Source organism: Ambystoma mexicanum, chromosome 10 (assembly GCF_040938575.1).
Source record: "Ambystoma mexicanum isolate Mex_15411 chromosome 10, UKY_AmexF1_1, whole genome shotgun sequence".
In the NCBI taxonomy this organism is placed as follows: Eukaryota; Metazoa; Chordata; class Amphibia; order Caudata; family Ambystomatidae; genus Ambystoma; species Ambystoma mexicanum.
In genome coordinates, this window is record NC_090932.1 from 1,050,991,952 (window position 1) to 1,051,018,836 (window position 26,885).

Below are 26,885 nucleotides of genomic sequence, written 5' to 3' on the forward strand. Positions count from 1 at the left end.
CTCGGGAGGATAGCTCAGGAGAAACGCACTCGCCTTGGAAACGAGACGATGCGCAGCAACACGGTTCGCTCCCCGTTATAAATAACCAATTACGATTACAATGGCTCAGAATAAAATGCTCAACAATAATAAGCAATGGCTGTGCCTTATCGAAAGCACACATTCAAGGTGAGAATAGCTGGTGCCATGCTGCACACTTGAACACGGAGACTTGTTGTGTCAAATTAGCAGAACGTTCTCCCTAAGCCACACCTAGAGGTGACAGACTAGTAGTTAAATAGGTCTTTGAAACACCGGGGAGAAAGCCATGTCTTTCCGAGGCGGCTACGTGACCCATTAAAAATATCAGCTCGTTGCAATGTTGCCTCTCAGTTGCTGCACGTCAACATGTCCTTAAGGGGGTAGAATACGTAAGAATCTGTTTGCCCAGCATCTGATCGTAGCTCTTTTGGAAGCATCTTCTCATTATTACAAAGAATGCCCTTCAGCTTCACTGAGCACTGTTTCTCCATAATATAAATTACTGCGCAAGCTGTAAAGTGTGGAGGGGAAGCATCCGGCCGTGCATATTTTTGCGGGTTGCTGTATTCCCAACTCTCTGCTGGGAACCCATGCACTGCTATATATAATGCAGGTTCCACGATAGCCCGGGAGTAGACAGCTGGATGGGAGATGCTCCTGGGACATCCCTCCCGCCAATCCCCTGCGGTGGAGGGAGATGTGCGCTACCCCTCTGCTGCCGGCACGCTCTCCTTGATAAGGAAAGAAAGGCCCTAATGCATCATCTGCTAGCATTCTGTTACATGGTGCAAGGGTGCATTGTATGTCTGCCTACTCTTGCCTGTGTACTTTTAGACTTCTTACTGCACCACTTCAAGAGCGTTACTTGCCTGCTGGTAAACCATGGACTTTTCTGGCAGGATGTTGCCTGTTTTTGTCTGGATGGACTGGGCAAAGAATCCATCTCAATCAGGCACTAGCCTCAGCGAGAGTTACTACCCCGGGTGGGTGAAGCCAGCAAAAATGTCTCTACAGGCGTCTGAAACCAAAAGCAAATGCCCAAGCCTTGAAAATTAACCCCCAAGCTTAGAGGATCTCCAGTTCGTCTTTGTTTGGCATTTCTGAACACCACAGTTTGATAGATTTCAAGTGTTTTCAGACAATGCAGTGTGTGGGTAATTGGGAGCAAACGTTGTGTGTCTGAATGCTGTTTGATTAGAAATGGAAGGGTTGCACAAAGCTGCAAGCCATGTGCAAATAGGTTATTCCATGATCAATTGTCATCTTTCAGTCTTGCGACTGCAGTTCAAAACAGTGAGGACATTTTCTTAGACTCACTTTACTTTGCAAGCTGATAACTGTAGCTTTATAATCAGAACAAGGAACATACATCTACAACCAGAGCACATTACTAGAAATTGGTATATGTTGTCAGGTTGGTTTATTATGTGATGAATTGATGTTTCAGGTGTTCTCTATACAATAGAATGTAATTTTAGCACTGTGTTTTTTTTAACTTTTTGAAAGCCTATCACTTGAATAACATCCGTATCTCTCCCCTTGCACTGCCCCCGTTGGTCAAGCCACCCCATCACTGAGAAGGTGTGTCCTCAGACGAATTATTTTTCCATTTCTTGCATTGAATAGCTCAATATGCAGTGGACTCTGTCCTTAGTCCTGCCTTCCCTTCAGAAGTCACAGCTTGTACAGAAATCTCTCAAAGCACTCAACTGATGAAATGCTAACACAAAACACCTTATTTGGGGATGAACTATAGCATGGGCTTCTGGGTGGGTCAACATCATTGAGAAATAAGCTGCAGTTGCTTCTGACATGCTTAGAACCACGAGGAAGAAAACGCCTACCTATAAAGGAGAAGACAAGTATACTGTTGTGTTGGGCATTAGGCCCCAATACCCCCTGCTGAAGACTGTTCTTCCCCTGATCCTGAGCTATTGGGCTAAGCAATTGAAACGATTGCTATTTTGGAGAGAAAAAAAAACACCAAAATCCGGTTATTTCATTGAAAATTCTAATTAGGGAATCGAACTTTTTTATTTATAAAAAAACATTATTCTTTAAAAAATTACTTTTCAACCAATTGCTTCATTTTGGAAGTCTGTGGTAAAAATATGACTTTATTTACGGAAGTTATTGTTTTATCTGAAAAAAAAAGCTTATAGTCAGTTTGAAAGTGCTATACTAAGGCAAAATGTGGATGGCTTTCAAATCCCCACGGCCGAAAATTAAATTAGGTTTCAGGTTGATTATATTGGTCCAGGCCTAGTCAGTATAGCCAAGCAGTGGAGTTTTAGCTTTCTATTTCTACTGCTGGCTCCATTAAAAATAAAACTACATTTTGCAAAAGGCAGATCTCAATGTTGTGTTCCACCTGATTTGCAGTAGTAGTAGATTCCTAAGCCCTGCAGCTAAAGAGTGGTAGTAAAATTCACACCCTGGACTCCGGTGGTGGGATGTAAAGCTATCTGCTCAAACGTTGACAGATGTGTGTTTCTTCATCTTAAAAGGCAAATTAACATACTTGTATAGATAGAGGACTTGATGGTGTGAGCTAGGTTCGCTATGGTATGGTATGATGCAGGTGCTTATAAAGCACACATTTACCTGAAAAGGGCAGCTATGTGTTAGATGGATTGCCTCAAAAAAGCAGGAACAGGTTTAACATGGAAGTAGCAACGTTTTTAGTTACGTCTGAACTCCAAATGGTTGCTCTTAAGTCGCAAGTCCGCTGTTAGGGTGAACTAAAATTTCACAGTCGGAAAAGAAAAGGCCTCATCTGACTAGTCTAGACTTAGGGCCTCATTACGAAACTGGCTGTATCCCGGCAGAAATACCGCAGGGATACTGCCAGCGCAGATAGCGTTACCACTGCTCGGCCCAGTGCTATTAGCGCCGGATCAAGAGTAGTGGGCTAATGGTTATTTCCCATTCCCATGGGGGTTTTATGGCGCAATTAGCTCCAGCGGTAAAAGCGCTGGCGGTAACATCGCTGAAAATGGGTGGAAAGTTGGATTTTTACCTCCAGCAAACAGCTGGAGGTAAAACTCCAAACGTTCCACCCAACTCATAATAGGCCCATCCCCTAAATGTGGCGGTAATACCATTACCTCTGCATTTAAGGGCCACCACCCAACTCGTGATGTGTCCCTTAGGCACTTCCAAAAGGCTGGCAGAAGTGGTCGCAACCGACGTGGCAGTGTGTAATGTACAAACCAATACCTAAGAAGAAGCACTTGTGCACTAGGCTCAAAGATATGAGATGAATGTGTATCTGTATTGTCATATACCTCTGTAAAGCGCTCTGTTGCTTCTCAAAGCTAGGTCCACGATCAATAAATACCATAACAGTAATAATAATAATTTGGGCAGCCCCAGATAAGCGCAGCATTGCAAAGGTCTAGATGGCTGGCTCTGAAAGCATTAACCAGCTGGATTCCGTGTGGGGAAGAGAAATAGTCCAAAAGACTTTCCAATGGCTGCAAGTGAAAGAGGCAGGTGGTTCGATGGGTTTATGGTCTTTGCAGTGAATATTTTCCATCGAGGGACCATTCCATGGAAAATTTAGCATCCAAAAAATATGCATCAGATGCATTTTTCAAAAAATCATGTTTCATGGGTGGGGGGTCCCCCCTACCCCCTGTTTTTTTACCCTCCCCCCCCAAAAAATGTAACCCTTTACCCTTTAAAAACATGCATTTGATGCATATTTTTTCGATGCAAATCCCTCAATGGAAAGTAATTTGACAGAAAGTCCATCGATGGATTCACCAGATACCGGTTTGATGATCTAATGAAAGTTGGGGATCCAGAGAAATCCCAAATCCCTCACTAGTTGGGACATGCTGGGACAAGTTCCAAGCGTGTTAGGTCATATTTCCTCACCCAGAGATGAGATTCTGCAGGCATAGAGCTCAAACTTGAACTCAACATTATGCCTGTATGTGTAATATTAATATTACACTTCAGGTGGCTAGTATTCATCCGGAGGCTGATTTTCTCCAGACGTTCATCGAAAAGGTCGGCCTGCTGCCCATCTGAATGCCTTAAATGAAAAATCAGTTGGGTATCATCTGCATACATGAACAATGTTCTCTAAGAAAACGTAGTTAACATGTGAGGAGCTAGAGTAGAACAATAGGCTGCCACCCTCCATTCTCCTCTCGTGGACATGCCCCAGGGATGGCTGGGGATGCCCAGCATGGGCAGTGCAGTTTGAGGCCCCGACGATGGGAGGACCATGTGCTGTACAACATGCCCCCAAGAGGCTCTGAGAAGTACACCTGTCTGCTCCAGCTGTTCCACCTGCCTGTTCCATTATATTCAGAAAGCTGATTGTTCGACTCCGGACTTTATCATTCCTGTTGTTCACTGCAACGTATCTGTTGTAGAGCATTGAAGGCACGCAATGCCAAGAACCCTTGATGAATCACTCTCACTGTGCTTACTTGTCCAAGATCTCAGTCAAGAGTCTGTATTGTGAATCATGTGTGCGTATTTAGAGAGCATGTGTTACCACCTTGGTGATACTTGCAGGGCATATGGGCTGCTTTGGAGTCCATGTGACTCAACCAAACTGAAAAATGCCTATCATTGTACATTTTAATACACTTTCAGCATCCTGAGACTTCCGTGAAAAGCATGAAAACCTTTAAACGCTAAAACATTTATGCAGCCAATATAAATACTAAAACCAATGATAATATTACAATTTGAGCTGGTACAGATATTGCTGTAAAACTAAAGTGCAAGGTGCAATATTATTGCCCTTTGCAAAAGGTAGAGGATAACCAAGAGTGCACTCATAACCCATAACTGCCCCAAGGGAGGGCCCATGACCAGTACTAACCCTTTGCCTCAGTTTAGAGGTCTTCTCCAAACAGCTGAGTCGCAGCAAAACTCCCTGGGGAAGGAGGGAATGGCTAACATATAATGATGTTGCAGCCAGAGTTGGAATGGGCCATGAAATTGTCTCAGGCATCAATGAAAAAGTCACCCACTATTGCAAACGGCTATTCATTCCTTTTGGGACACTGTTTGAATAGCAACCATGAGGGAGTTGTTTGATTAAGTGTGATACAAATTGAGCATTTTAATGAATATTTATTCAGCAACACTGGTCAAAACTACTAGTTGCAGAATGAATTAACTCACCAAACTGGCACGAATTGCCAAAAAAGTGTCCCACTTTGACCAAAAAAACGGACCCACACAACATTTTGTGTTTTTGGCTCAGCCATGGAACTAATGCCATATGGGCCAGTCTGAGCCTTGTTGCCAGAGGTGTTGCAAGGGGGCGGGGGGCTTAAAGGGCTATAGTCCAGGGTCTTTAGGTTCTAGCCCCGGATAGAATCACAGGGGCTACAACCAAAAGGATAGCTAGCCCCGAGTCCCGACAGCCCCATTAGTGTTTCCCCGGACCTTTTTCCAGACCTAGCAACACCCCTGCTTGTTGCAACCCTCAAACTACACTAGCTAACAGCCACTGCATGCCCACTTTCCTCTTGTCACACCATTATCCCTGACTATCTGCAGCTTGGTGTCACAATGTCTAATATTCATTGTTTGTTACAAGGCTTAGTCTTCATTGTTTGCACAATTTTGCCCTACACCTACCAGAGAAATACTCAAAGGATGCCAACATCCGAGTGATGGTTTCTGTAAAATCTCTGAGGTTCTCATCATATATCTCACGTGATGTATTATGTCAGCTTTCAAGCGAGGGCTGTACACAATATTTGTTGTGCAGCATACATAAGGCAAAGCAAAATACATTGTTGCGCATGTTCTGGCAATCAAGAAATGTATTTCATTAGCTCATGCTTCCATCTTTTCAAATTGACAACGATAGGAAGTGTTTCAACTCGTCCAGTTGCAAACAGTCTTATTTCTTGAGATGACGATACATTTTTTAGCAGTGCTATTGGTTGCTGTCTAGATTACAAATATTCTGCCATGGTATCTCTGTCCATGAGTCCTATTATGATATTAAGTTTGCTTCTCCTGGGCTCGCCTGCTTCTCTTTTCCCAATAGGTCACTTAGCAAGATGCCATGTTTTCCTACTTGCTCATGGATGCGACTGCAAAGTTTTAACGGCACCTTTATTGCAAAATAAGCCACATTATTCTCAGCATACTGGTTTAAACTGGTCCTTTGTTTGTTTATGACAGACAATGCCATCCCTAAAGATGGTGGCAAGTCCTCCATTGCCCAATTCGGGGGGATACAGATACCCATTGAGTCAGTAGAGCATCAGAACACCGAACCTTCTCTTTCCTGTTAGATGGTGACCCAACTGCTTGGGATCTGATTGAGGCGTTTGCAGTAGCTGCAGGGTTATCTTCTCTAGTCGGTCACATGCAATTGCTCACTAAGTAGCACAAGTCCAAAATGAGAGCTGTTATTGATTCTGTCAAAAGTGGAATGTGACAGAGAAGCTTAGAAGCTTCATATAGGCTGTTCAGACAAGCTTCATAACACTTTCAAGTCTGAAATATCTCCCCCATTTCGATGGTCTAGAGATCAATTTTCACGGTTTTAAGGTTTTTGCAGGTTCTTTCTTGTTTCATAACCTACTTCCAAGCTTGGTGAATTAAATTAACTTTTTCAGATCATGCTCTTTTCACTGGATGCCTGGATGGGCAATTTCTTACTAGGTTTTGTACTTGAGAAAACCCTATATACCCTGCAAAAAAAAAAAATAATAATTATGACATATGGTGGATAGTAGACATGGCTCTTTGTGGAAGGGTCTTTCACTGGTGCCCATCATGCAAACATGTTTATCAAAGTCCCACAACTCTGATGCATAGGCGCCCATATGTTAAACAAAATACTGTAACATCTGGCATTGACACATCTTATTATAGTGCAAACTAATGCAGTTATTGCTCTACAAGAGACATCCATCTTCTTAACTGCAGATGTTACATGCTGTTTACAGCTTGATGTTGAAGATTCTTAGGCCTAGCTACGAGAACTTTGAAACTTGTTCAAGTGATTTGCTTTCCAGTGTGAACATTGCAGAGGATGTATTTGTTCTGATTCCTGTCAAAAAACATTATTTTAAATTTAGGTTGTTATTTTTGTTGTACACATCAATTGGAATACGTTGTCATTGCAAATATGTTGGTGTGCATGCCAGAAGCCTCCAGACATCAGCACGAATGAGTAGCATTGCTGGTACATTTCTACAGATTGGAGTATCTTTTGCAGTATCTAGTACCATGCTGACTGAATCATTTCTTTACAGATAAAATAACATGAGGTCAAAGTCAAGCATCCGTGCTTGACAGCCTGGTGATTGTAGGTTTTTGGGAGAACTTCCTGGCATCCCCAAAATAAATTCAAAAGTATATTATGTATTTGTATATAACGTCAACATGATCCCAAAGAAACTTAGATCAACTCTCTGCTTTGTGAGTTGACCAAGAGCTTAGAACTATGTTTCAAATGAAATGTTTGTGAACAATATGAAGACAGCGTATAAAGGCATATGTTTCTAAATGACATACCTGTGGAAAAGGTTTTGCAGAAGAAACATCACAGCAATGGTAGATAGTCCTGCTCTGAATCGTGCTCTTAATCCCCGTTAAACTGGAATCAAAATGAAGATGTATTTTGCACAAACATGTGCTGCACTTAAGGTGATCTTCATGAGGATTGTGCAATCTATACTGGTCAAACATTTTGGTCCACTTGCTGAGTTCTGATGTATTGGACCGTTTTTAAACAAAGGAATAATAATCTCATGTTTTCCTTCTGGATGTGAATATGTGATGATATGTAAAATATTTTAAGGAAACAACTAATTAAGGTATCCACCATCTCCATTCAGATATAAAGACCTCAGTGGGCTCGGCATTGTGCCGGGTGTTTTGCCTTGCACATGATTCTCTTTTGCCTCTGTGATTCTTTTAACTGAGAAGAGTGTATCAAGCTGATCATTCAAGCACCTTTCGGACTTGTTAGCTATCTTGTGATATCAATAATCACATCTCTGGGAGGTTGGAGCGAGTAACCTCTGACTACTGAATTGACAGATTGTGTTGAATTGCCAGATTGTGACTCACCAATTGAGTTGGCGGACCACTTGCAGTGTTAACCGTCTTGACAATACATGATGTGTTCAATCATCTTTCGATATTCTAAGCGAACATATTTTATTGCCCGGGATATAATTTTCCAGAAAGTGTTTGTGCCTGTTACCTATCAAACACAATTCTTAATGGCCTGTAACGTAAAATGTATACAAAGATGTTCTGTTCTTGAAAACGTATTTTGTAATTGGGATCAACAAATATGTGATGGCTTTTCTGCCATATATTTGGGATTAGAGTGCTTGTGGTGCCTTGTTGTGTAGCTACTTATTGTTAGTATTATGTTATTATTATTATTATTAGTATTATTATTATTATTATTATTAGTAGTAGTATTTACATAATTCCACAGATTTGTGATCAGAGATCGTATGCTTTAGTCCTGCCTATTATATTTGACCATACTGTGTGTCCTTGCCAAATACACTACCTCCCTTTCTGTCATTTGCCTTTTCAGGCGAATCAATTGAGCATTTAAAAAATAGTTAGCAACCCATAAAAAGCATTGTATACAAAATGTATATTTACATCTTGTGATGAAACGCAAAGCGAGCGTTGTCATTCCAAAAGGGGGAGGAACCCCTTTCTATGATGTTACCCCAACAAGAAAGTAGTATACACACCTTTTACCTCATCATAGATCCCATCCCTACGAAGTTAAGAGCATCCTCCTCCCTAAGCTCATGAATTGTGGTCACCCTGCCATTACTCTAGAAAGTACCAGAACACGGAAGAATAGAAGTTACCCAAATATCAGTACTGTGACGAGGGAAATGCGCAAAAACAAGAGGATTACACCTGAGAATCAAAATGAACCGTCTAGTGGTTACTGGTTTCCGTTTGGTTCCTCTTGAGTAGAACTAGAGGACGGAAACCAGGAAGTGTTGTCAATCCTTCCCTGAAGGAGCAAAGTGCAAGAATATTGCACTGAAACAGAAGGGGCCGTGGACTACTCCAATGCTGTGGACTACTACAATACCCAGAAAGTGGGGGAACACTTGATCACCAGTGCCATGTGGAGAACTGAGGGAAGTTGGAGTCTCTCTTACTGGAGAAACCTTGGAGCACCAACAGTCTTCAAGGGACTAAGGGAAACAGGAGACTCACTCAATGGAAAAGATCAGCTGGGGAGCTGCCGAAGGAAGTCCCGAGTACCAAGGAAAAATCGCAGAAGCTTACCGGTTTTGCTGAGGACAGGAACTATCATGGCTCAATTGCAAATTTACGCAGAGTGGGACCGGGAAGGCACAGGGAGATTTCAAAGAGTACAGATGAGTGAAGGACACATTGAAGTCTAAAGACACATGCAAAAAAGGTGCTTAACCACAAGATAAACCTGAGAAAGGGGACTGGGACCAATATGAATCTGGGGAAGCCACACAATAGTATAGATGAGTTATTAACCTATTGAAGTCTGCAAATGTAGTACTGAAGAAGTATTAGTAGTAGACGGAGATGCAGAAGAAGTAGAAGCAGTAGCTGTAGAAGATAAAGGTGAAATACGAAGACCGTGAGTCTGGGCCTCGCACCCATATGAAGAGAGCAGCACGACAAATCTTCATAGTCACAGTACCTGGCAGGATGTTGAACCAGGTTGGCTGCGGTATCAGCAGAAGTAGATCGACCAGGGGGAAAACAGTCACTCCCCTTGGTGTTGACATATTCAGGAAGTAAGGCAAAAGGAGGAAGACACCCTCTAGATCAGTGATTATTTGAGAATGAAAAGCCTCGCAATGAACATTCGGAGAGCACAACAGTCTGAGAGTAAAACGGTCTTTGAGAGTGTTGTCTTGTGGAAGTAAACCAGGGGAAGGCAATCGTCCTGCCCAGTTTGACTGGAACTTTGAAGACTAGGAGAACTATAAGGAGGAGAGAGATACTCCTGTACTTTAATCCTGGATCTTCTTTTGGCACCCTGCTTTTGGAACTTTATTTTCTACAGAGAACCTCCTTGTCACATTATCCTGAGTTACGATTGTAAGGGACAGAAATAGATTGATTCATAGTACGATGGACACATTTTGATTTCAACATCCTGACAAAGACACTTGTAGTTTTGGTTTGAGGTAGGCAAACCCCTCTTAGCTTTAGGGCAAGTTAGGCATTTCCCCGACCGCTTTTTACTTTCAATAAAAGTTTATAAGAATCAAATGCAACCTTTGTGTCTGCCTCATGCTTCTGATTCCTTACAATGTTTACTGATTGAAGATAATTTGGGGATTTTTTGGTCTGCACTTAAGGTACTGTATCCCAGGTGACGTGGAAACTGCACATTTTTCAATTTACCATCACGCGTTAGATTCAAAAGTTTGAATGCTTGGCCCAGGAGGCTGAGCTGTGGCATGGATAAAACAAACAAGTATTCACATCAAAATATTCTTGCAAGAATATGCCTTTTATTCTCCATCTCCAACTTGTGCCTGGGAATCCGCTGCATACACTATAGTACAAAGGACTGAAGCAAAACCCTCCATGAAAGGACAACATTGAGGGGGTAACATAATAATAATAATAATAATAATAATAATAATAATAATAATAATAATAATAAGTATTATTATTCAAATTGTTCAAATAACATATTTATTTGACTGTTGGAACTTTGAGTGTCATAATATCATAAGCTACTATTACCTAACTGAAACAAAGTGGGTTTTTGGGCCAAGATATCCTATTACAGGGCTTTGCATATGTTTAACTTCCCAGGTGCTTTGCACTACAACTCCCATCAGTCCCAGCATAGCCAAGGGTGAGGATTATGGGAGTTGAAGATCAAATCATTTGGGAAGCTGAAGGTTGCAGAACATTAACCTATGATATGTATACTACACTACACTGCCACACACTAATTCCTGCAACAGGTGTATTAACACACTTAGCTATTGAGCATTATTAAAATGTCTTACGTAACTCCCCTCTTATTATTATTATTATTATTATTATTATTATTATTATTAGTAGTAGTAGTAGTAGTAGTAGTAGTAGTAGTAGTAGTAGCAGTAGTAGTAGTAGTAGTATTTGTATTAATATTATTATAATCATCATCATCGTCTGTGGTTATTTAAAAATAAATAGTCAGTGGATCACGGTCGACTGGACACTAGCCATTGAAATGCATAGCTTCACTGATATGCATGCAATGGATACTGCAGACATGCTGTGTCATAATACAAAGCAGCAGCTAGTGGGTGAAATGGCAGCCTTCGTGAATCAAGGTTGCATGATGTCTTACATGAGCTCATGCGGGCACACTGGAATTAGGAAGATGAGTTAACATCGCACAGATGTCTATTGGCATCTTAGACCTTACCAGTAACAGATGATACTGGTCAGAAGACATATATTACTTAGAAATACTGTTTGACTGTAAAACAACAGTGGTGACATCTAAACGCAAGCATTACACTCTCTTGATAAACCTCTATTAGTATGTTCAATTTGCTGTCAAACTTAGTGGCAATGCACTGCCAACATATGAATGTGATGCAGGGTGATCATAACAACACAGAAGCCCGTCATCAAAGGAATTTGCTCTTGTATACACAGAAAGATAGTTAAAGCTATTCCCATTCTAACTCTAGAACGGACTAAATTTGCAATTCATTTAATGTTGCTCGGACAGAGGGCAGAGGCTGAAGGAACTCACCCTCTTACAGAACTGAAACCAGCTGGCTAGCACCAAACCCAGAGATGTCCTTATTAACAGATGGGTTCACCGTGGTGCCTAATCTTAGTGTGAAGGGGACACATCAAAGGTTGAGCTGAGCTGGCCATAGACTCTTTAATGTGTGCAGCATGGGTTGAATAAGGCAAGGGATAAGTGCATGCAATCGGTGCCCCTTATCCTTGAGGAGGCAGGACAATGGCAAGGCTAATGTAGGTATTGACCTCAGAAACCGTAAAATCGACTTCTACCCTCCTCAATCCCTCAGCATGCTCACTATCTGGCGCCCAGCAATGGTGTCAGAAGTAAGGCACATTGGTACTGTTCAAGAGCGGAATCCACTACACAAGGATGGTGTCCCCATTTCATCACATGTGGCACATTGGAAACCACCAATCTCCTACCAGAATGTGTCCATTTATGGAGTGGAAAGGACACTATCTATGAAATATCTCATTGGAGAGCTAAGGAATTGGAGTCTCCAGATAAGGGGGTGAGACAAGGACAATGCGGAAGGGAAAAAGACAATTGCCTTATCATGTATGGCGAACAGAAGAGACTATTGCTGAAAGAGCTAACTAGTAGCCTACTGAAGTCAAGAGAACAAGGACATCCAGATATATACCGAGTGGCAGTGTACCTGAATGACAGCATCCCCAGAGACTTCAACCTAACACTAAATAGTGGAAGTGAGTTCAAGTCAACGAGATTATTTAGGAGAGGTTTTCAAACTGCTGCTACATACCAGAAGACTTAAACAATATTTGAGCCTCCATCAAAACATTAATCCAGAGTTGTCTTCCAGTTTAACCTGAGCATCCATGCAACACACTGTCACCTAATCCATTGCAACCCCTTTGCATGATTCAAGTGCCGGTCAAATAATTTGAGCTTACCCACTTTGAAGACACCGCTGCTATGACATGGCATCATTGAGTCAAACCGAGTATATCAAAATGACCTCATCAAATTGTGCATTGCATCATTGAACCATAAGCTATGCTAGATAAGTCATCCATGTCAAGGTCACCACTGCAGTGACGGTGTGCCATCTAACTACCAAGCGAGGCTGTCGAGACAATTGGGGTAGAGCACCTTCAAGCCGACTCAAAAAGACATTGAATCGACTGGTTGAACCTGTGCAAAGCATCAGAAAAGCCATGATTGTCGAGCTAGTAATGACAACAGACTGTGTTAGATGAGCTGGTGGACATGGTGTCAGTCCCACACATGCTAGGCGCATTAACACCAGGGCTTACATTTGGTTTTAAGTACTTGTTATGTTCATAGTCTTTCCTTGGCCACAGGAACGGTGATTTCTTTAAGTCTATTTCTGTCTTTCCATTCTTTATTAATGAAGTGCCTATTTGTTTACATCCATGACCTGTTCTAATTTTCAGCAACCGAGTCAGCCCGCTGATGATATTTAGTATTTCTAAACTGGAGGTCTTATTTAAATTGTCGAATGCATGAAGGGAAGTGCCAACATTAGAATGTATGAGCTCTTAGTGTCCCTGCAAACTGTTGAATATTTTTGCAAAGGGTCAAAGCCGTGTGCAAAAATAAAGTGTACAAACAGGAGAAATTGCCTTTATTCTTTGGTAGTACACTCTGCCAATGGTGCTTTTCAGGCACCATTTCAAAGGATGTCGATGGATTATTCCTGCTTTTAGCAGGTACTAAATGGAGGTGGATTCCGTAGGATTCATGGTTTTTTGTTGGGTTTTTTTTGTTGTTTTTTTTTTTTTTTTTTTTTTTTACATTGGCATGAACATGACATGCAGTCACGAAATGAACTTCATGTATAAGACATAGGAGGAAAGCATTGTGGAAATAAGAATTCTGCTTCATGCCCCTATTACTCCTTCAAATTGAATTAGAATGCCCTGGAGTGCTAATCCTAGGCATACAGGCTTTCCACCGTGGTTTAGTGCCTTGGTTTACTCTTCTAGGGCTTATGAAATGACCCAATTGTGTCTTTAACACTTGAATTGTTGTGTTGTTGGTGTTTTGGTGTGTACTGTGTTTGTAGTAAACAGTGATATTCGTGTGTATAGACCTGTTTGGACATCCTTTTTTCATTAGGTACTTACGGTACGGTTCGTATTTTGACACTTCCTTTGCAGACCTACCTCCGTGGAGACGGTAGATGGCCATTGACAGTTGCTGGTATACGATCTACTTTGTTTGTTCAACCTCTATGATTGGAACATCTCTCAGAAAGTTGCGCTACGAGCCTGGACATACATCGTAGCCTTCGTTGACTCTTTTAGTTCTGGTTAACACAGATTATTATTTCATACATACAGTCATACATTCATTCATACATACATACATACATTCATACATACATACATACATACATACATACATGAATGCTATGTTGAGCAACAGTTTTTCGACATGGTGTCAGTCCCACACATGCTAGTTGCATTAATACCAGGGCTTACATCTGGTTTTAAGTACTTGTTATGTTCATAGTCTTTCCTTGGCCACAGGAACGGTGATTTCTTTAAGTCTATTTCTGTCTTTCCATTCTTTATTAATGAAGTGCCTATTTGTTTACATCCATGACCTGTTCTAATTTTCAGCAACCGAGTCAGCCCGCTGATGATATTTAGTATTTCTAAACTGGAGGTCTTATTTAAATTGTCGAATGCATGAAGGGAAGTGCCAACATTAGAATGTATGAGCTCTTAGTGTCCTTGCAAACTGTTGAATATTTTTGCAAAGGGTCAAAGCCGTGTGCAAAAATAAAGTGTACAAACAGGAGAAATTGCCTTTATTCTTTGGTAGTACACTCTGCCAATGGTGCTTTTCAGGCACCATTTCAAAGGATGTCGATGGATTATTCCTGCTTTTAGCAGGTACTAAATGGAGGTGGATTCCGTAGGATTCATGGTTTTTTGTTGGGTTTTTTTTTGTTGTTTTTTTTTTTTTACATTGGCATGAACATGACATGCAGTCACGAAATGAACTTCATGTATAAGACATAGGAGGAAAGCATTGTGGAAATAGGAATTCTGCTTCATGCCCCTATTACTCCTTCAAATTGAATTAGAATGCCCTCGAGTGCTAATCCTAGGCATACAGGCTTTCCACCGTGGTTTAGTGCCTTGGTTTACTCTTCTAGGGCTTATGAAATGACCCAATTGTGTCTTTAACACTTGAATTGTTGTGTTGTTGGTGTTTTGGTGTGTACTGTGTTTGTAGTAAACAGTGATATTCGTGTGTATAGACCTGTTTGGACATCCTTTTTTCATTAGGTACTTACGGTACGGTTCGTATTTTGACACTTCCTTTGCAGACCTACCTCCGTGGAGACGGTAGATGGCCATTGACAGTTGCTGGTATACGATCTACTTTGTTTGTTCAACCTCTATGATTGGAACATCTCTCAGAAAGTTGCGCTACGAGCCTGGACATACATCGTAGCCTTCGTTGACTCTTTTAGTTCTGGTTAACACAGATTATTATTTCATACATACAGTCATACATTCATACATACATACATACATACATACATACATACATGCATGCTATGTTGAGCAACAGTTTTTCGATGCGCTCTAACCTTGTTGTTCTGTGTGTCCGCTCAGGTGCACAGGTTTTATTTCCTATATTATCCATCCACAGACTACCGCATCCCCCACCCCACAACCTGGCCTTCTCCATTACCCAGTGCACCCCACCTTGAACTCTTCACTCTAGTGCACATGTCAAACTCCAGGGTCCCCACCTCTTCTCCATGTGTTATCTACACACACATACTTTTCCATTTTCCAAGGTTGCCTGAAAAGTGAACTCATCTGTTTGAAAAGGCACTCTGCCTAGCCCTATACAATTGTCCACACCCCATGCACTGCTCTCCTGTCACAATGTTGGGAATTCTTTCGTTTCTTTGCTCCTGTCTATCGTGTATAATGTTACTTGTTCATGACTCAATGTTACAGTTCTTGTATCCCCATTCACCGCCCAGTCAGTACTGCCATCTGAATCAGTATTCCTCTTGTAAATTTCCCTGATCACCGAATACTCTGACTCCTGCTGCTGTTCTGATGTGCAGTGTTTCTGCTTGAAATTATATTTTTCTTATGATCAATAAACACAGTATAACAAATACGTGTGTGGTGCTGTGAGATTTAATGCAGGCTGGAATAAGCACTGCAATCGGATGCCTTGTCTTCTTGGCAGGGGATTACACTATACTCTTGCAATGTCAGCACATCTTTCTCTATAATTGTCTGCCCAACACTACATGCACACACGCATACACACATACCCCAAAACCATTGGAGCATATATATTCAAAGAGAACCTCCATATACATTTCAGACCCATTGTCATAGAGGAAAAAGAGTGTTGCTGCGATGTTAATAAACACACGTGGTGTTTTATTAAGCATATCTAACATTGTTTTGAGCATTATTTGCATTAACTCAAATATTCTTCAATTTCAAGTATTGTTTGTATTATTTTTTCGTGAAGGAAAATTGAGTTGGATAATATGGGCTTGTGACAACACTTATAGAGACTGCATACATTGTACTCCACAAGGGCTACTGCCAACTGGCTTATTCTAAAGACTCAGGATATGAATTTTGAGTGGGGAAGTGTGAGTCGAGGGACTGTGCGGTGTGTGGGGTGCCTGAGACTGTGGGACATTTGTTGCTTGCGTGTGAGAGGTATGTTGAGGAGAGAGAGTTGATGTGGGTTTGGTTTTCTGCACTGGGAGTGGCTGAATTGAGTGGAAAGGCTTTGCTGGGAGGAGTCGGGTGAGAGGCAGGGAGAGGAGCAGTGTGCTGTTAGATTTTGTGGGGCAGACGGGGCGGTGGGAGGAGTTATAAGAATGTGAGGGCTGTGTGTAAGATTGGTGGGGTAGGTGCACATCATCCTTTTGGATGGGGTAGTGCCTGCGTGGGTCCGCCCACGCATTCAATAATTTGAAAGAAAGAAAGGAAAGATATGAATTTTAGATGGAAGGCCATCAATAACAGGGTCTTTGTTTTTTCCTGTCATAGTCACATCCAGATGCTTGCAACCCATTGTGTGAAGTGCCTTCCACATTTCGCTTGGTAATCTGAACTTGGGTGCAGCCAAGCAGTGGGTGTGTTATTTTGAGTAGTACGTTATGGAATTACCTTTTTCCCAATGCTTGATTGGTTTACCATGGCAGCACCCACAGGCGTGGGGAATGTCCATTTTAGGTGACTCTTGTGCATACTAGGAGCCAGCTTGGAAGAGATTACTCAGGACTCCTACACATAACCTCTTGTTCCTCCATTTCATCACTGCAGAGCATCATGCAGGGCTACTTGATAACATGAGCTATAATTAGCAGTTTCACTTAAATCCTGTGTTAACTTTAGCATCTGTCACCATAGATCTTTTAAATTAGTACAGAGTGGGTATAATTGTAAATGTCTGCCTTCTGAAGCAGTTCCCTGTTTCCAATGCTAACACTATAAATGAATTCCCCTCCCCCATGATGGCCCCATATTTGTTTTAATGTCTTGGGCAGTGGAGGGTGTTGCCAGAGAGGGGAAGGGTGGGTCAATTCTCAAGACCGGATTCCTGGAAACCGGAAGCTGCTGATGCTCTGTGGGCATCTCCCTTCCCAAGAATCTAGTTCAAAACAGACAGTGGTGCAGTAAAGAGAGAGTGAACTCCCTGATTGGGGTGCAACATCATCAGCCTGGCTAAGCCCATACCTTCTTGGGGTATTTACATGGGGAACGCTAAGTTGAGGAGTTGAACTAGGAGACGGATGATTCAGGCAAAACCATTACTGATGCTTGCTAAAGTTAATTTAGGAGATCACCTGCTCTCAGGTGTTCAATGAAGCCAATGATTTCCCCCAATATAATGCAATACTCCAAATTTAAAGGAGACGTGACATGGTAAGGTTTGTGGACCGCGGTGGCCATTTGCAAGGAGGTGTGAATGCCAATTGGTTGCTTGTGTGAGTGGAGTCGACCATCTGAAGAATACTTATGATTTTAGTCCCATTGTTAGTCCAGGAACTGCATATTGTGCTACTAGTAACCGTTCAGTAACGCATTTTTGGAGAAGCAAACACTGCATTGCTGTGGGTTTACATTTTTTAGCAGAGAGTTAATACAACAGAGCCATCTTGGTTCAGGCATCAATTAAGCTGGGGTGTCTGGTTCTGGAGGGGCTAGAGTTTGTGTTTTCCATACTCCTGTCAGACGAATTTCCATGATGACATGTCGAGTGTCTGAAATATCCTCGCTGTGGTTCGTGCATTAGTGAAATAGCGTTTGTGCTGTGATGGAACACCTTTTCTGAGTAGGTACATTGTGTGCCTTGTATCAGCGGGGGCGTTCAGATATATACCAAAGGTTTTAGGCGCTATCTGGTTCTATGTGTGGGTGCACCAATCATGAGATAAGGCATCATGCATTGGGGTGTTCCTTTTAAACCAGCACTATGCCGCATAGGACATGTCACCCTGAATTGAAAGGCCCATGTGTAGATGTGTGGTTAACGAGTCCAGGGTGTTCACCGAAATATAGAAATAAATTACTGATTCATAATAGGAAAACATGATGTGGTATTGTTTTGCTCATGTTTTGCTTCATGCCACCACATACACCAGTGGCCTGAAACCTTTGACTCATCCAATGGTTTGGACTAGGACTCCCAGAATCCTTCCTAGTTGACTATTATGGCTGGGGTTTAGGCCAAACTACCTGGTGAGCTAAGGGTTGCGGACCCCTGAGATACACAATGAAGATCTTTCTAAGGGGACCAGAGATCTTTCAAATGATCGGGCACCTGTTCCTGGTATCACTTTTGTATTTGAGGTGGTAGGTTATATGGAAGCAACACATTGGAATTGCCCTGTGGCGTCAAGAGTCTCCATTGAGTAAAGACATTTGGAATAACTCATTGATTAGGAAAGATTATCTCATGAGGGTATTTTTGCATCTAAAGCATATCAGAAACTACACTGCGCAGAAGAGATGACTTTGCAAGGATTCACTTTGCATCTTTTTAAGACAGCAATGTAATTGATACGTGCAGCCTAAACTATGGGATAGATGAATGTTATTGTTTAAGGTGAAAGTGACTAATAACTGGAAATGGGGTGGATCGTGCACATGTGCCAATATCAGGCTGCATTGTCTGTTAAGGGAGTGGGAGTAGTGACACCTAGTGCTCCGTCACAGTACTGCAAACCACCTAGAAAGAACGTGAGGCCAGCACAGATGGAGTTCAATTGCACAGATAAGATTTATTAACAAAGTGCAAAAAAGTGCAGTAGCCACAGTATAAAACATGTTGTAGCACCAACGGAGAGATAACACATTCAAACATACACCAATTCAGAAAAAAAACAAAAAAATAAAAATAAAGTGAACATTAAACCCAGCAAACATGTTCCGTGTGTGGCATTATCAAGAAGGTCATCTGGAGTATACCTCGTTGCAGCAAGAATCATGTCTGACGCAGGAGGCAGTAAACACGCCCTGGTGCACGAGTGACACCTCTTGGACAGTTGGCACATTGCATGTATCTATGTGTGGGCTCAAAACAAATATGTCACTTAAGTATCAGCGATGGATTCCTGCACATTCCACTCAATACTCCATTCCATTTATCTACTGCAAAAAGGTCAAGCATTTACCAAATATGTCAATTTGACTGGCTGCAGTGGCACAGATATGCAATGTTTATGTGAAATGCTTGAAAATAATGGATTTGATTATGTTAAATGTCCCCTCTTCCCACGTGTGAGGTTGAATAACGCAAATGTTTCAGAGCGCGACAAGGCAAGGGAGGGGAAAAGGGGGAGAACAAAACAACGATCTTACTAGGCCCAGTGAAATTGAGAACGCGCAAGTGCATGAAAAGAGAAAGGAGAAAAAAGTGCATGGAAGGGGGAGAGTGGAAAGTGCGGAGCAGAGGAGAACAGATAAATAAAAATAAATAGATAATAGAGGCAATAAAGAAAGATCATGGGACAGTTCTACTCAAGTATAATTGTACGTGTCTTCTTTTATTCCAGCCATTGCATTTCCCTCTGGAAAATTGGGTCCACTCTGTGCAGCATTTTACATATCATCTTCGCCCTCTCGGAATCCCATGTGTCTGGCTTTATTGGGAGAGAGTGACGAGCAATAGGGCCCTCGGTGTTGGATCCTTAATGAATTGGCTCAGGAGAACAGTGACCCATCAAAGAACCGCCTTAATAAATACCCGCAAATGGGAATCAAGAACGAGGGCTCTGAAACCCACCACAGGGTGAGACTAGTGTGGGCGCCAGTACCCAATGAGGATCACGATAGTAGCAAGCACTTCTCCTGTGTGATTTGACTGGACTAGTCTTGTGGTGAGAGTCCACAGCTCTCCCGTGGTCATTGCATAGCCTGCCCTAAACAGAACCTTAATCGATGGAAAAGTGGGTATGGTGTATGTTCTGCCAACGCCTAATACCTCATGTCTGAACTTGAGATGCTGAGACGCCAATAGGGAGGCTGATGCTTGACTGACGTATAGGCTGATGAGAAAGAAATTGGCCTCCCTATTGACCAGTCCACATCTGCTGATCCTGCCTAATTACATGTAACATAGATGGATTCACTTAGCCGTATGCCTGGTGAATGGAGGGGTGAGGACATGGGGGAAATGGGTGGAAGTATAAATGAAATGGGATGTAAATGGATCTGCCCGTCAATTGCCCACATTTAGATGCGTGTGTGCATATGCACTGTTTTTTTTTTTTTTTTTTTTTTTTTAAATGTATTATGTGTCAAATATCCAGTGAGTGTCTGCGGGAAATGGGGATACACGCAAAAAGTATGACGATGGAATGCACCTTTCGGAAATGTGTGTCCTGGTGTCACGGCATTGGGTAAGAGACATGTATGCTTTGTCAACTGCCAGGTTGAAGACTTGGGCACGGCACATCCATGCCCTCTCATATCAGTGTTAGACCGTAGCTTAATGCACGGCTCGTCATCGTGTACTCATGCATTATGCAATACATGTTGATGTGAAATTACGACGCTTGCTCTCTCACAAATGCTTTCTGAGCATACGGCATCTCATTTACAACAGTGAACATAGAGGCAAAATACTATTTGCAAAAGAGTAAATAGCTTTGGTCCATGGCCAAAGTTACCATAATACTGCACCTGGAGCAGTATTTGACGAACGTTAGCACTGTATTCGCTCAATGAGATTTTGCACCAGGGCACTTTGTGCCCGAGTGCTAAAACAAAACCGTATTAGCAGTGAGGCAAACTTTGCCTTGTGGCAAAAATGCATTGAAAGGATATGGTCTTGAATTACAAATGTCCTTTTGAATAGGAAAGCGCCATTGAAAAAAGGCTTTGCAAATCAGGTCTAATTCTTTCCCAATTTCACTAACGTGCAAAATTGCACTTTCAGTGGTGCAAACTTTCATGAATACAGCCCCTGGTGCTGGCTCGTTCCGAATGACCCAGATGTTTACATGATTGTGCATCGTCATACGAAGCATGGCGCCGTCGCTATATATGATAAGTTTATTGTATATAGATGATACCCACTGCGGTTGAAAAATAAAAATAAAATAAAAAACTGGACTTCCCATAGCTTCGAGAATAGGTGAGAGGTTTCACAAACAGGGTGCTACTCACCCCAGATTTAACTTTTTGACTATACAGTGATAGTACGTTTGTCCAAGGAAACTCTGGAGGGGAAGGGAGACTGGCATGAGACACCGGGCAAAAGAATATGTGTGTTTGCATCAATTATTTTATGTTCACTTTAAATCATAAAACTGAAAATACAAGAAGACAACAGACCACGTGTATTCATAACAAAACATTGAGACGTCCTGTTAATACTGAGGACTGTACATGGTCACATACATGATTGAACCACCAGTAGTCCCCTCATTAAGCAGGATGTGATTTAGGGGTACACTGGTATCGAATATGCATCCACTTTTAGAAATCCCATTGACCTCAATGTCCCTGGGAATAAGCAGAAACAATCGAATACAAAAGAAAACGAACGAGAAATGACCTAATTTGTTTGACCAAAAATGGTAGGTATTTTTGTATATGTATAGTAAATAATAGGTGGGTAGTGGGGTAAGGGTATATGTTATGGTAGGAGAGGGTCGACCCCACATTATTTTAAAAACAAGTAGGACAAGCAAAAAGTAGTTTTCGTTTTTTGGTCAAAAAATGTAGGTCATATCTCCTTTGTTGTAATCCTGTCCCTGAGACTCCCAGCTGTCAAATGAGCAGTCTGCTGAGATTTAAGACCGTGTGTGCAGCACCCTCTCCTTAAAGAAACATCTAGCAGCCAAAAGCCAGGCAATCAATGGCCATCGCCACACCGGCTGATGGTAGGGATATCATTTAAGGATCTTCGGAGTAGACTCAATGATATGTTCGGTTGTGAATGTCATGAATGTCATGTATCTCCTTCTCTGTGAGAAGCTGTTGTTCAGTGTTTGTTTTCACACTTATTGCTGGTTTAGTTGACTCCCTAGCGTAAAGACCTTGGAGTGAAAGATTGAGGGATATCTCTTCCTGATATTACATCTGGAGAGTGAAGCTCGTGTGGTGTCACTTTGCAATTTGTAAAGTTTGGTGAAATGGCGTCAATGTGCATACTCTGTTATTCAATAGATTTAATTTAATGGGGCATTGTTTCCAACTATGGGCCCTTTTGGGCTCACATCCTGACCTTGAAAAGTTAAAAAAAGGTGGTGCATCAGTTTCAGTGAAATTGCTGTTTGTTCTCTAGAAAAAAAAGCTTCCTAATAAGTGAAACAGGTCAATTTTAGCAATCCTGTCTCGATTCATCATACCAGGACGGAGCCTTGATCTTTCTTCCTTCCTAGCATATGACCGGGACCTCCAGATTCAAAGTGCTCAGCCCATGCAGCTGCTGAGCCCAGTCACAGAAGTTGAAATTAAACCATTCATCTTCAAGTGGCAATTATTCAACTTATCATGACCAATTCATATGCTGCATATTATAAAATGCACACTAGTCCACATAAAAGGTCAATGAATTATACTAAACACCACCATGCTAATTTATGTATACTCTGCTGAGACCTCAACCATCATTCCACAAGGAGTTCTTAATATTAACCAACACAATTATTTCTGAATTTCTGATGTTACCAACTTGTACATCTGAACAGAGCATCAGAAAGGCACTCTCATAATAGTCTCCAGAAAATCATAGACACCAATTACTTATCCTATGAATCTTACAGACAACAACCAATGGAGCAACCAAAGGACCTAAAACAAGTGTATGCAATGTTTGCTCTCAAGGATGTTTTGGACTGCAACTCTGATCAGCCCCAGCTAGCATACTCAATAGTGGGGGCGGGGGGTCTTTGGAGCCATAGACCAAAACAAATGGACAGCCACAGGTTGCATACCACTGACTTGCAGTAAATCATGGCAAGGACTTAGATCCTGCATAGAATTGGAATTATGTTTAACCCACTTAGGGACATGTTGATAGATCAGGTGTGTGCCCTAAAGCAGCAGACATTATAACTGGGGCTTTATAACATAGTTTCTGTGTTTGCTTGATGACATTCCATCCTCAACCATCACCGAAAATACGATTTCTTTTTACCAAAGCCATTATTTAAGGTTAGTCAGGTCTGACCGTTTAGTGGCCTCACTTGTGAATCTACTTACAGAGAGACATGTAGAATCACACTTGATTTAAGAGAACCAAATTCTTCCCAAATCTCTGGCCACCCTGCAAGAATTAGAATGAATTCAATAATCAGCCTAGCTAAACAGCTAAAGATGTATTGCCAGGATATTAAAATCTTCCAGGAAAATCTATTTTAGCAACAGGAAAAGAGAAGGTACAGAAGCAATTAGCTTGCCTATTTCATTCAAAGTTATCAATGAGTTCATCAACACGGATTTGTCAGATGCGGGATGTGTGTCACTACAAAACAGTCCTACAACTAAGATCATATCTATCACAATGAATATCAATTGTGTCAAGTCTTTCATGCACCTCCTCTGCAATCTATCTCTACCTTACCTATTCCCACTTAAGCCTGTCTGTGTTGCTATCTACATGCCAAATGTTGCAGTCTGGCTGTTCCTGCACTTATCACTGAAAGCAAGTCACACCAGCCCTGTGCCCCCTACCTGGCTTCCAGAAGAAAATCAATTTCAAAAGAAATTACACATTCTTTGTGGTGATCGCCAATCCTCCAACTTCATTTTTGTCTACCACCCACAACCATAATATGCCACCCTAAGGGTAAAGAGTATTCTGCACACAGGTTGCCAGGCCATAGATTCCACTTTCCATCCACTTGAAGTCAACTTCCATCAATCTTTCATTTTAGGAAGGTATACAAGACCTGACTGCTCCTTTAATAATTACCCAAAGAACAAAGGTCCCTCTACAACAGTGCTGTGTCAGCACGTAGAAGACCTCTAACTTCCACACCAATTGTGTTAGGTGCACGCTGGTCATGATCACCATTGACATGTTCCTCTTCTCGAGGCGGCAACATAGGAAACACTTCCGATGCAGAAAATCACATTCAGCAAAGCTTAGTTGGGAACCTTTCAGAGGATTTGCATCTCCAAATAGAAAATGGCTACATCTTATTCAGAGAAATTGACCAATATTTAGTGACAATCTTATTCAAAACAGTTTGAATCAGCAAGCACGGCTTCATCCCAAAGTAGACATGCGTCGGATCCCACTAAAGTGATCACATTGATCTGAAACCTTTTAGGGAAATGATGTAATGTATAATCTGCAAAGTTACCAGACGGCAACACAATCAAACAATCGGATCCGGCATGGTGCAGCCCACGCTACATGAAAGAAAATTGTGTTCTATTTTACCTGCAGTAATTATTGACTATGTAGTTTGCAGGAACTTTGCTGGTGACCTGAAAACAACAGTATTATTGCTGGTAAGAAACTGTGCTTAGTTCCACATGTTTGTGCATGTCAAATAACAATGCACCTGTAGACCCTGCTGCACCAGTCTCTTCCCATTGGTTGGGGGGCAGTCAAATTTACAGAAGTTTTGGTAACATCTGCCAATGGCTGTTCAACAGAAGCTTGCATCCACTGAAAGAGATCCTGAGAACACAATAACCCAGACACGGCCTTATAGAACCCATGCGAAGAAAAACGAATCGAGCCAAACCATCACACAGCATAGAGTATTCTGCCACACTTCGTATTATTTCAATGACTTGTAGTGGTTTAACTGCGGTACGATCAATTAGCCTGTTTAGTCTGTGGCAGAGAATCTCCTTTAATTGCTGCGATTTCAATGCTACTGTCCTGAGTGTAGTTTAGATGGCCCTCTTCCCTGTAAGCGGACCTACATTTAATGTGTCAACACCTCACAGTTTGAGCCAAAGTAGGCACCCCGAACGCCTATGTGTGCACCCTCCATTTTGTGTCCTGTTTGAGAACTAATTGCACGTGTTTTAAATAGAGTTTAATCATAGCTACAGTGCCTAATTATAGAGAACATGGTTTTGCACTGGCATTTGCTCTTTGTGCCTAGAAATCTATGCATTAATCTCGTGGATAACCTTGATGTCAGTCAGTTAGTGACTTTCTGTGGATTCCAAGGCACCATGTCAAGTTGTCTCACTTCGCCTCAGGGCCATCACATAGGGTGGAGGGTGGCATCCTCCATCCGTTAAGGGCAGGCCCAGCGGCTTCTGCCACGTGTGTTGCACTGCCGAAATTAAGGGTCACACTTATTCTGATCACTTGTTTTTGTGAAACATGCCATAGTTTGATGGGTATCGAATTGCCAACTTTTCAAATATCATTATGCCCGACCCAGTGACATTTATAAATGAGAGTATTTACTGTAGTAAATATGGTTGTAAGCATTTTCTCTAAATGTTGTGAAATTGGCCTATGCTAAGAAGGTGGGGGGGGCGGGGGGGGATTTCAGATAGTTAGCCCGCGCCACTGGGGATTACCTGCACACATTCTTTTAAAGCATGGTCTAATTGGAGCATACCAGCCATTCCATGTGCTACTTCTCTGTGCCTTGCCGCTTTGAACCCGTGGGCATCTCCATAGACAATTACCTTAATTTCCCCAAAACGTGCTATTTGACAACCAGAGTCCTAAAATACTTCATGTGTCATGTCATGCAATAGTCCCCAAACACGGGTCAACCGAATTGTAAATCTCAGTGGGCCTGATTCACAAGTGTTGTTCAATGGGAAAATCCCATAGAAAAATGTACTCCAATCAGGCCCAGTGAGCGTTAATCTCGTCCTATGATACCACAATTACATATCCCTTCTTGAAGCTATATATTGTAGTACATTGAGCTTGGTTATGACAATCCCTTATTTAATCTCAGTGCCTGTATGCCAGTCCAACCATATGTTTTTTTTTTGGATCAACAATAACCATTTCAGCCGTCAATGGACATGTATAAAATGACAAATTAATTGTGAAGCTTCTTAGCGCTGGGCTGTGCAACCTGCAACTCGCCAGATGTTTTGAACTACAGGTGCCATAACCCCTCACCATTGGCTATTCTCTCAAGAGCCGGCAACACATCTGAAGAGCCCAGTGTTGCAGACCCCTACATTAGAGAGTCTGGGCCTTATTTAGTGGGAGTTTACGATTGGAGGGCACTTTTGTAAATCAGGCGCTGCTTGTCTCCCCCTAAGGAACTCGGCCTGGATTTCCAAATGGCCTTGACCTTGTCTAGTTCTAAAAACTGGTCATGTTACTGTTATCTTTGTTTTATGTGGGTGTGAACCCACACTATGGGCCTCATTACACGGAAGGCGGTAATGGTTAACGGCCACCGTTAATGGTAACGGTGACCGTTAACCATTACCGCCTTACTACGAGGTCCCTTAGCGGGTTGGTGCTTTAACGCCTGCCTTTTGCAGGCGTTAAAAACCAACCGCTAAGGGACCTCGGAGCTAATTACGGCACCGCAAAATTGCGGTGCCGTAATTAGCGCCTTCCCCATTCCCATAGAGCCCTATGGGGCAGAAATGGGAATGGGGAAGGGCAATGGCGGAAGGGGGATTTACCACCCCACCAACCTTGGAATGGGGCGGTAAATCCC

At 42.0% G+C, this 26,885-nt stretch overlaps 1 protein-coding gene across 2 annotated transcripts in view; it reads right to left on the minus strand.

The window, feature by feature from the left end:
* The window catches only part of LRRTM4 (leucine rich repeat transmembrane neuronal 4), a 259,374-nt gene that overhangs the window by 217,391 nt on the left and 15,098 nt on the right, over nt 1–26,885 (minus strand). The window contains exon 3 of one of the 2 annotated variants that reach the window (XM_069618862.1): nt 5,116–6,704. The exons of the other annotated variant lie outside the window; for it this stretch is intronic. Coding sequence (XP_069474963.1) covers nt 6,696–6,704 — 9 coding nt within the window. The 3' untranslated portion in view covers nt 5,116–6,695. Of the gene's footprint in view, nt 1–5,115; nt 6,705–26,885 lie in introns of those variants that run through there. 2 annotated transcript variants of the gene reach the window in all.